Source organism: Agelaius phoeniceus, chromosome 5, assembly GCF_051311805.1.
Source record: "Agelaius phoeniceus isolate bAgePho1 chromosome 5, bAgePho1.hap1, whole genome shotgun sequence".
NCBI classification, from domain to species: domain Eukaryota; kingdom Metazoa; phylum Chordata; class Aves; order Passeriformes; family Icteridae; genus Agelaius; species Agelaius phoeniceus.
This window is the reverse complement of record NC_135269.1, coordinates 34,573,120-34,584,146: the sequence shown is the minus strand read 5'-3', so window position 1 is coordinate 34,584,146 and position 11,027 is coordinate 34,573,120. Positions and strand designations below refer to the sequence as shown.

At 35.3% G+C, this 11,027-nt stretch overlaps 1 protein-coding gene across 1 annotated transcript in view; it reads left to right on the top strand.

Annotated features, from left to right (window-relative positions):
- The window catches only part of PTPRQ (protein tyrosine phosphatase receptor type Q), a 99,806-nt gene that overhangs the window by 29,088 nt on the left and 59,691 nt on the right, over nt 1–11,027 (top strand). Inside the window, exons 19-24 of the mRNA XM_054632156.2 lie at nt 120–265; nt 7,141–7,294; nt 7,777–8,067; nt 8,319–8,594; nt 9,378–9,529; nt 10,674–10,815. Coding sequence (XP_054488131.2) covers nt 120–265; nt 7,141–7,294; nt 7,777–8,067; nt 8,319–8,594; nt 9,378–9,529; nt 10,674–10,815 — 1,161 coding nt within the window. The remainder of the gene's footprint in view (nt 1–119; nt 266–7,140; nt 7,295–7,776; nt 8,068–8,318; nt 8,595–9,377; nt 9,530–10,673; nt 10,816–11,027) is intronic.

The window sequence follows — 11,027 nt, the reverse complement described above, 5'->3', positions numbered from 1 at the left end:
CATTTAATTTGCCATAGTATGTTGTAAAATCTACTATGGTGGATGAACTTCTGGTATTAAGTGTAAAAAACCTTGAGGTACAAAAGCTTTAGGTATGCTAAAATTTAACATTTTTGCAGCACCAAGTGATCCACCGAAAGATGTTACATACAGAAACCTTTCTTCCACATCAATAATGCTATTCTGGTCTCCTCCTCAAAAGCCTAATGGAAATATACAGTACTACTCAGTTTATTTCAAAAACAACTCAGGAATATTCATACAGGTAAGCTTATTTTTATATTCTTTTGTAGAAGTAAATTAAATGTTCTAATAATTACTTAAAGATTAAGTCAGTTTTATAGTATCAATAAATTGGTTTTTCATATTTCCTTCATCATGATGTAGATTTTAAACTTAAAAAGACAGAAGTACATCTGTAATCATATGTTTTACATTGTGCATCTCACTGAGCATTCATATCATATAAGCATTAATGCCAATAGGTTTTTTGTAATATTCCATTATGCAAAGTTTTTATTTATATATATATATGCACACATGCACCTAATATACATACACACTTTGCATATGTTGTGGATAGACTCAAGACCCATTATATGGCACACCCTCAAGAGTGTTTCTTTTAGTCTAATCTATCAATTTCAGTAAATTTCTGTTTCTGTTTTATTTTTAATACATGTTGGTACAGTATTGAAAATATGGAGGTAATGTGGAAGTAGGGAATGCTTTTTTTTCACATTTTTCTTACTCTCAAAGGAAATTACTCTTTAGTATATTGAAGCAAAGATTGTTATTCTGAAGTTAAAGCTTAAAAGACAAAAGCTTGTAAATAATATTTTGGAGATACATTTTCATTTAGTTTTTTTTTTCCTGATGCTGATTTCATCCATAATTATGCACTGCACTTATTAATTGTATATAGTCTTTTTATTCTACTTTCTGTGAATATCTTATAGTACAGAAATATAACAAGAGAAATAATTTTCCTTTACAGTTTTTTGGTCACAAGTTTTACACATATGGAAGAAAAACAAGAAATATAAATTCATTTAGAAAATTATGTATGGAAAACAACCTTGACTGCATAAATTTATGATCAAGATATGTTTAGGGTGAGGTATGCACGTTTTTGAGGATAACTAGAAAAAATATTCACAAATGTTAGACATAGCTGTGAGTGAATAATTGCTGACATACTTCAGTGTATACACGTTTCTGAATTGTGTGCAGGTATGTAGTCACTGGGCTCTGCATTGTTTCAGGTGCAAGCAGGACTGTGCCATGAATTCACATTCTGATGACATTAAAATCAGGGCTCCAGTTCAGATCAAACCCTCTGTTTGCACACACTGCTATGGCAACAGTTTTTTTCTTAAATCTCTTTAAGAGATTTAAGATGTAAAGTGGACAAATTTAAGTGGACAAACTTTACGTCAGTGCATCACCTGAACCTGCCCATCCTATGAAGGACATTTCAAGGAATTTTAGAGGAGGACTATGGACTTGGACTATTCCTGCCTTTAGGAAGGTGTAACTCTGAGATGAATGAGTAAGGCAAAGCTGACACACTGAGAGAGAGAGAGAGAGAGAGAGAGATAGGGAGAGAGAGAGAGACAGATAAAACCCCCCAAGATGTGCCCAGGATTTTGGAAATAAAGGAGGAAGATAGGGAAGATGGAGCACAGTAGCATTGGCCCAGCAAGGTGAGGATCCAGTTTTATTATCATGTGATGTAGTTAGGCCAGGAAAAGATGGTGGCATGAGTGGAATGCTGCTTTGGCATATTATGTGTTGTCAGGACAAAAGTGCTGACAGTAGTTCTGTCAACTACTGCTGACAGTAGTTCTACCTCTGTGTGTGTAACCTACCATTTTCAACCTTTTGACTTTGATTTCTATTCCATCCCTCTGCCCTCAGAAGATAAGTTACAGCTGCTGTTGCATCTGTCTCTTACTGCCCATGGGATATGAGCATTAATCTCTTGAATCATGATCAAATCTTAATCTGTCTACTCCCTTTAACTCCTTCTGCCCTGCACATCCTGTCGGCTCGCTGTTTAGCTTGGCAACTACCAAATCTACATTGCAGTCCTAATCTGTACCTTGGCATTCCTATGGATGCAAGACAGATTTCAAACAGGTGAAAAAAAGCCAACTCATTTCTGTCAGGTATTTTATATTACTCCTTTTACAACAGAGAAATGCATGTGTGAAAGTCAGCCTGATATGTGACTATATATATATATATATATATATATATATATATATATATATATATATGATATATACAGACAGTTGTAAGCTGCATGAGTATGCATACATATAGCTTACAGCTTTCTGTAACTTAGAACTATAACCATGTAATTGCAGGGTCTGCTGCTAAGATTTGTATTGCACATATTTGGAAAGAAAGAATCCTTGGTTGAAATAATCTGTGTCAAGGTCACCATTCTGATTATATTTAACCAAACTGTATTTTCAGTTGGAGAAATTATACAGGAGAATTGAAAAAGTGTGTGATCTTTTCACATTTCACATTTTCACATTGCAGGCAGCCACTCTCTACCAGTCTGCATCTTTGTCAGGACATAATGCCAGAGGTCCAAGTCTTAAAGCATAACTTTTAGATGCCTGAATAAACACCCTTGCTAAAGAATATCAAGCAAATTAATATCTCCCAATGCTCTCATAATCTGAAATAGATACAGAAGTCATACTAAACTATTCTGTTGTCTCAATTTATCACTGTCTGTGCTATTCTGTTGTCTCAATTTATCACTTCTCACACATTCTCAAAATGCTCAGGCATATTAAAACCTAATCAACATAAACCATTGACTATTAATATGTTAAAACTAGGAAGTTAGTAATTGCATAGTGAAGCATTTTGGTTAGGGAAAAAATGCCCAAATACAAAAAAAGACCTGAGATAAAAGATACAGTTTACTCCTTGACATGATGCAGAAATTTGAGTTTTCTGTCAAAAAGGGAAAATTTATGTACCCTCTTCAGTTAGAAAAATAATATATAGTTTCTCTGCTTTACTGGTCTACATGAAAAATAACACTGCAGCTGTCCAGTCAGAAGGCCTGGGATGCTCAGACCCAAGGTTCAAGACCAGAATAGCAGAGGAAATATTTAGTGATGGAGATTAGATTTAAGGATTTTGGTAGATGAGTGGACTGTTTCTATGGAGATGCTGACAGTTGTAAAAGAAAATGTGTCAGAGAGGGAGGAATGGCTGGTAGCCAACTAGAATAAACCATCACCTGCATTAGGCTAGGTTCCAGTTCAGCATTATCTTTCATCTTCTGCTGTCATAGGTCTAGGGAAAATGCTACTTCTTGGTGTATTTACCCTGTCCCAGTGCAGTAAAGATATGACATGTATGCTGACAAAGAGTGCTTCCTTCACAGATGACATGACACTGTACCTCTTCTTCACCTCACTTCTCTGTAACACTGCTGGGTTCCTACAGTTCAAGATTTCACTCTTTGCAATAGCAGCTTTGCAAGTTTTGCTCCATGATGCCTTGCCTGGTGCTTGAAGCAATCATAGTGTCCATATTCTTAGTCCTATCCAGGAAATAAATCAAAGACTCAATGGAAGTAACTCTCATGGCTATGAATCTATGAAAGATATCTTTGGTTTGAATAATGAACTTTCTTATTCAATCTCTATATACTTCTGTTTTGATTAGCAAGAAAGTGGAAAGGTGCTAATTACAAGCATAAATATATGCTTCAATAAATTTCCCCAGTGTAGGAATTTCAGTACAGATGAAAGCTCTCCTGCTCTGACAGACCAGAGAGGGGAACCAGGGGCATGGACTGAAAAAAAGCCTATGATCCTTCTAGCAACAGAATATCTGACCCAAATCATCCAACCTCTGCCTCAAGCCAAGCAAAATGAATATGACTGGATATAGTTCAAAGTGAAATTCAACTTGGTCTACCCTTGGGATCCAGACAAGGGGTGCAAACAATGTACTAGAGTACTTAACAATAAAACATTTTCTTCACCTGTATGACCAAAGTAGGGATAAAAAGGGGAACGTCTCTACGATACACTGCAAATTTTTAAAAAGCTGGTCTCAGAATGGTACAGCAGACAAAAAGGAAATAACTTCCCTTAGGTTTTTAATGGAACAGTGAATATTCCACTCCTTGAAGGATGGTTTGGATAAGACTTCACAGTATCACCACTCTCACCTGATTTCCAGAGTCAAGTAAGTGATCCTCTAACTCAAACAAGAATGCAATACAATGAACCTAAAAAAGAAAACAGAACAGAGGTAAAAGCTTAACAGTGAAGAAGAGCATCACCATGTTTTCCTTATACAGCTAACTACAGCTTTATGCCACTGGAAATGTCTGCCACTTCCTGAGGTGAAGATACTAGTTTCTGCTGACACTTTCATGGCTTGAGTGTATTGCTTACACTTAGCTGCTTTTAATAATCTGATACTTTGCTATGTCAAAACTTCTTTCATGTATGGATGAAGAAAGGGACAGAAGGAAGAATTTCTTCAGCTGTAGCCAAAGATCCTAAGCTGTTTGCTTTCATCTACAGCCACAGTTAATTGTAAAACTTCCTAAAGTGTTCTATCCCCAGGGTACAATTAGTACAAGTTTCATCTTTTCTCAGTTTGTACCCACACAGCTCTTCCTGCTCACTGTTACTCTTAATTATGTGCTCCTTTTTTTCTTGATATTTTGGAATTTTCCTAATATTTTGTCATATCAGTAGTTAGAGATATCTCCTTGGGGTCCTCACAGTAAAGGAACTATGTCTTAAAATAGTTTTTGTTGACCCACCAAAAACCTGTTATTCACGTTGGTTCACTGAGTCCTTAACTGCCAGACAGCTGCCTAAATTGTAAAGGTCTTTTTAAACTAAGAGTTGAATTTTCAGCTGTTCATATCAATAAACTCCCATTAAATCTAGGATCAAAACTTGATGTGGTAGCCTTAAAACTCAGGTAATTATTTAAGATCTTATTTAAAAAAAATCTGATTATTACATGTTGTTATAAATTACTAACTTTTGCTAACAATAATAATAGTAACAAAAAGAGGGTATTAGAATGCTTCCTCTGGGCCAGATGATGTTTTCTGTCATACCCTGCTTGAGTATCAGAGTTTAACTAAATAACTTAGAATCTGATCCACTGTTTCCTGTATCTTAACTTACCAAATATAACACAAAGCTCTTTCCAGGCTTTTTCAGTTAGGTGTGCAGCTAGTATGAAATTCAAACTACTTTTAGAAAATGTCATATAGTAAGGTGGAATTTTTTGTATTTTGACTGATGTTGACTTAATCTATTGGGCAAAACTAACAGTGTGCTTATAGTCATTTAATGAGTGGATACTCACACATTAAATAAAAAAAAATTATACTCCCAATTTGTGCAGCTTCTGTTCTGCATTCCAAACAAAGGCTTAAGTTTTCATTGCCAAACTGTTTACTTATTTATTTTATGTCAGTACTAGTGACTGCAGGTAAAACTAGGTCTTCAAATACAGATATAAAAATCTCAGGGAAATTAATGAGAGTATCACCTATAGTTTTCTGCAAAAATAAAAATATTTTGCCCATACAAAAAATTGGTGAAGTGTTGCATTAGATATATAAATTGATATGTGACAGACATTGGTGACAGACATAAAGATTGCATACTGAACTATCAGTTTGCACAGTATGGATTCAACTGTGTGATAAAGCACATCACGGTGACTTCTTCAATAAGAACTTTCCTTATGAGAAATGTAATCAATTTTTCAGCGTGCAGTTTTAGCATTCCTGTGCTTATATGTGGTATTTCTAAATTTCAATACCCAAATATTTCTGTTGCCTTTCTCTTGCTTTCATAAGTTTGCTCTCACAGCCTCTTTTTTTCAGAAAAAAAATTTCCTTGAAAGCTAACTTGCATTTTAAAGTGGAGGGTGTGGGTTTGATCTAACAGCAAAAATAAGGGGCAGGCCAAATAACTGGAATTCATCAGGGGGTTGGACAAAATCCAGCTCATCCTGAAAATATTTCTGTGTAGAAAAGTTAGGATTTTTTTGGTCCTGAGAAGTGCTGTCCAGGCCATCTGGTCAATGCAGCAATGTGGCTGCTGGAGAGAAATGCTACTGGCTCTTTGAATCAGCACTGAAGATTTGACTTGCTACCCAATGCTTGAGCTGAATATGCTTATGGGCTAAATGACGTCTCAACAATTTTCAAACCATGAACCAAACTGTGTTGGATCATCTAAGTCAGGTTCCTGTAAATCAGTGGATGATTCAACACATTCAACTTCAACTGATTGAACTTATGTGGTATAGCTGAACTTACGTAAATAATGTGCTTTATATTTTGTCTTTTCATCTTCCAAAATTGTTATTTCTAAATAGCAATGGCCTCCTTAGAGGTGCTGATCTGAGCACTAACTTGCCGTTATACTCACAGTATTAATGACATTTTTTTATATAGTTCATAAGACACTGGGACTGGGTTCTGCTGCTATCTTTCAGTAGCACAGAGGAAAAAAAATCTGTTGATGCCTTCAGTTCAACATGAGTCCACTCACTATAGACATTTCCCTAGAGATAATGGCATGGTGTTACTGCAAGGGACAACTAGCAAAAGGAACAGTTTATCAAGGGGTGTGGTTAGATCTCTGCTACTGAAAGATTTAAGTTCAAAATCTACTCTCATAAAAATAGATTAAAGAGACAGATGTCCTTTGATTTGATTAACAATGATCAGCCTAGGCATGTGTGGTTCATGTAATCTATAGACAATTAGCAGATGCTGGTTTATTTTGCTTATTTTCTTGATGAAATATGGATAAACATACTGCAATATTACAGTTTTAATCCCTGAATTGGCATTCAACAATTACAAACAATAGAAGCCAATCATGTACTCTGTAGTACTTACAAGGGGTATAAATAGACATCATAAAATCAAGTATCTCAGAAAAAATCAGTACTCATTAGGAGTCAAAGCACAGGCTTATGTCTTCTGAGTGCTGTGGAGAATCATGTCTGCTGGTGGTGGTGGTGATGGCTAAATGGGGAACTAGAAAGAGAAATCAATGAATAAAAAGCATTTTATGTGGTAACATATTCTTTTATTTCTCTCTTTAGAATTTCACAAGTTATGGTAATGACAGCATTGTCAGTGTAGTGCTGGATGACTTGGCAAAATACAGCCATTATACTTTGTGGTTAACTGCAAGCACAGCATTTGGAGATGGAAACAAAACCAGTGAAAAAATAGATGTGTATACAGATCAGGACAGTAAGTTAATAACTTTTTTAGTGCTCATTGTATATCAGGGCTTTCATTAAATATTTATCAAATATTGTCTAACTTAAAAGTTATTTTACTGTTGGCAAAGTTAAAAAAAGACCATTAAATGTGGTTTTTGATGCTGCAATATTTATCTTTGCAAGGAAGGCATTTTGATCTGAGTCTTTCAAATACTAGAGCACATAGAACATGGAGCACAAGCCTCTGTGGATACGAGCAATAAAATTATTGTCCTAAGCTTTCATTAGGGCTCTTTTCCTAAAGAAATTTAACAGAAATGATTATTCATATATACCTTCAACCATTTTGCTCTTGATATTGAAACACAAATTATTTTTAAAAGTTGTAAAAAATATTGCAACTGACACTTTCAGATTAATTATATTTTGAGCAGTTATTTCTGGTTGGGGTTTGGATGTTTTATTACTGTAATCCATGCATTTAATTTTTTGCATTATTATCTCTCTTAGTCCCAGAAGGTTTTGTTGAAAATCTGATCTATCAAAACATTTCCTCATCTTCTGTAAATGTAAGCTGGCTTCCACCATCCCAGCCAAATGGCTTAGTCTTCTTTCATGTTTCTCTAAGTTTAATGCAACTGGGAACCAGTAAGATATTATCTTTCCTTACTTACAACACAAGCACAATTTTTGATGATCTGGAGAAATACACTGATTACATTCTGAAAATCACACCAGCCACTGATAAAGGATCTTCTGAACAGTATACTCTGAGTCTTCACATAAGAACTGATGAAGATGGTAAGACTTTTTATTAATTCCTAAAGAAATATATTAAAAAACCACTAATAGCTTTCTAAAAGAAAAAAAAAATGTTTATTTTTCTTGTTTCACTTAGTGTTTTTGTAATACAGTGACAAAAACACTAAGTGAAACAAGAAAAATAAAGTGCTGCACATTTCCATTTTAAGTTTGTGAAATAGAATTTTTCATTGTAACTCATATTTTTCTGAGATTATAGTTGTTTTTCTCTTTCTTATTTCTTCATATAGTCCCAGAATCAGCGCCTGTAATGAGAACATTTTCAAATCTCTCAACTACCTCAGTTATGCTTTCATGGGACCCTCCTGTTAAGCCAAATGGTATTATAATACATTATGATTTAAATTTATTTGGGCCAGAAAGGAATAGCTCATTCTCTACCACCAATAATTTTATCATTTTGGAAGATCTTCTGCCATTCACATTGTACAGCATTTATACAGCTGCCAGAACAATAAAAGGATCTGGTCCCTCTGCTGTGCTTCAGTTCTACACAGATGAGTCAGGTGAGCAAATTCAATTGTAAACAACTTCAAAATATCAGCTCTATTACAGCATCTATCTTAGATCTGAGAATCAGACCTGTTGATATGAAGGATTAATTTTCCATTAGTCTGTGAGTGAAGAGCTTTCAAGTGAAGGAAGCACCGCAAGGCAAGTGTTTCCTGAGTGCTCCTCCTCCTGCCACAGTGCACAAGAGGAGGTCACATTCTGCACAGGATTACAAAAATAACCCCATGAAGAAACATCTTTTGCCTTTGGAATGTGTTACAGTTTGCAAAGTGTCAGGGATTTTGAAGCATACAAGAGTACCTTTCTCTTCATCCCCCCTTGTAATTGAAAAATGATAAAACATGGAAATATTTCTGACAAATTCACACAGTTCTCCTGTACATGGACCTCCTCTCCCCTGCATGGTAAATTACACATCTTTTAAATGTATGATGAGTTGTGGTCCATATATGGGTGGAAGAAGCAAAGTGTATTGCATTCCTGTTATATATGTAATATGACTTCTGAGAAATCTCTTAGTTCTGACAGCAGGGATGTTTAAGTGATTAATAGATTTGTTAGATCTCTGAGAAGATCCCTTGCTGACTAAACATGTATTCTGGATTAATGGAATTTGTTTCATGTCAAAGAGTAAGAAAAAAGATTTAAATAGCAATGAAGTACTGTTAGCTTGAGTTCAGATACAAATTTTAACAAAAGTGCCTATGTTCTCCTGCATGTATTGTTTTGCCTGGAGTATTTGTGATTTGGTACTCAATAGCATTTCTCTTTTGCAGTGCCATTAGCTCCACCCCAGAATTTGACCATTATCAACTACACCGCCGATTCTGTGTGGCTAAAATGGGATCCAAGTCCCCGGTCAAATGGTGTTATTATGAGATATAATTTTAAGATTTATCAAAACAACACTGAAAAACTATTTTTTTGGGTATGTTTATAATTAAGAGTGTATAATCTTTTAAAGTATTTTTTCATGCTTTAGGAAAAAAAAGTTATGGCAAATATTTTAAATGCTTGTTATGCTCCTAGAATTATGAAGCTCCTATAAATTCCTATTTGCTAAGACAGTTTATTTTCCTTCCCATACCTGTAATTCAATTTTTCAAATTAAACAGGAAAAATTGTTTGATTTTAATGTGCTTTGAGCTTCTAATGTTTCATTAACAGTGAGATTTATTAATCTTACTTGGTATTTTAGTGTAAGCTTGATGTTAAAAAATGACAGAAGTTAGTTGCTTTGGGGCTATCTTTGTTTAACTATTTAGTACCTTATGGACTTTCAAGATTCAAAAATTTTTACCATCTTAAAAAATGGTAAGATATGTTCAGAGGTCTTCATTAAAAAATCAAAGAATAAGAACTGAGTAAATTGCAACTGAAGTAGATACTATATAAATGTTCAGGGCCAGGCTGGGTAAAGCTCTGAGTACCCAGTCTTATGGAAGGTTTCCTGCTCGCAGTATGGGGGTTGAGACTGCATGGTCTTCAAAGGCACCTTCCAACCCAAACCATTCTATGAATCTATAATTTTATGACATACAAAATTTGAGCAAGGCTTAAATCTGATTGCTTGGGTGGCCTCAAGGAATGTTCCGTGAACTGCAAAGGCAGCAAGCTGAGGTCAGGATTGCATCTCAAGCTTAGAAACTATAGAGTGAACCCTGCTCATCTGAGATGCTTGTAGAAGCTGCAGGAAAAGACAATGCTGCAGTGAGTGAGGTCTGGTGTAATTCCCCATTGTGGGAGGAAATGCTGGCATCATTCCAGTTTCTTCCATAATTCCTGAAAGCCGCTATGAGCATGTGAAAGAGAAACAGTGGATTCTACAGCCAGCTACCTTTGGAAACACATTCTTTGGGTAGTTTCATAGAAACCACCATAGATCTGTAAGGAAGTATAAGGTGCGAGGGGTTGTTGTGAAGTTGGAAATAGTTTTCAGTATTTGAAAGCTACTCAGAGTGGAAGAGGCAAAACTGTGGCTGTAAATTTTCTGTTCATTTCAGTAGTTTCAAGGTGAAGGCTACAATGTTTCTAGAGATGAATTGTGTACTAATAATATTTCCTTCCTTAAGAACATTTCAGGTTCAAACCATGAGGCAAACATTGTTGGATTAGAACCATACAGCCCCTATTTTATCAGTGTCTCTGCGTTTACCAAGCTTGGGAATGGCAATCAGTTCAGTAATGCTGTCCACTTTACAACGATGGAATCAGGTTAGCTAAGACTTTTTCTGAGCTGCAATTCTGACAGTTTTAAATACATTTATATTTGTTTTCCTTGTATGGTTGAACAAAAGTCTTCCTCTTCTCTCCAAACAAAATATAACCTAACACTAACTCATTGTCTCTTGCCTGTGTAGCACTGATTCACATTCCTATTGTAGACTAGGTTTGAAGTCTGATTTCGGAAGTGTAGAATTAAAAAT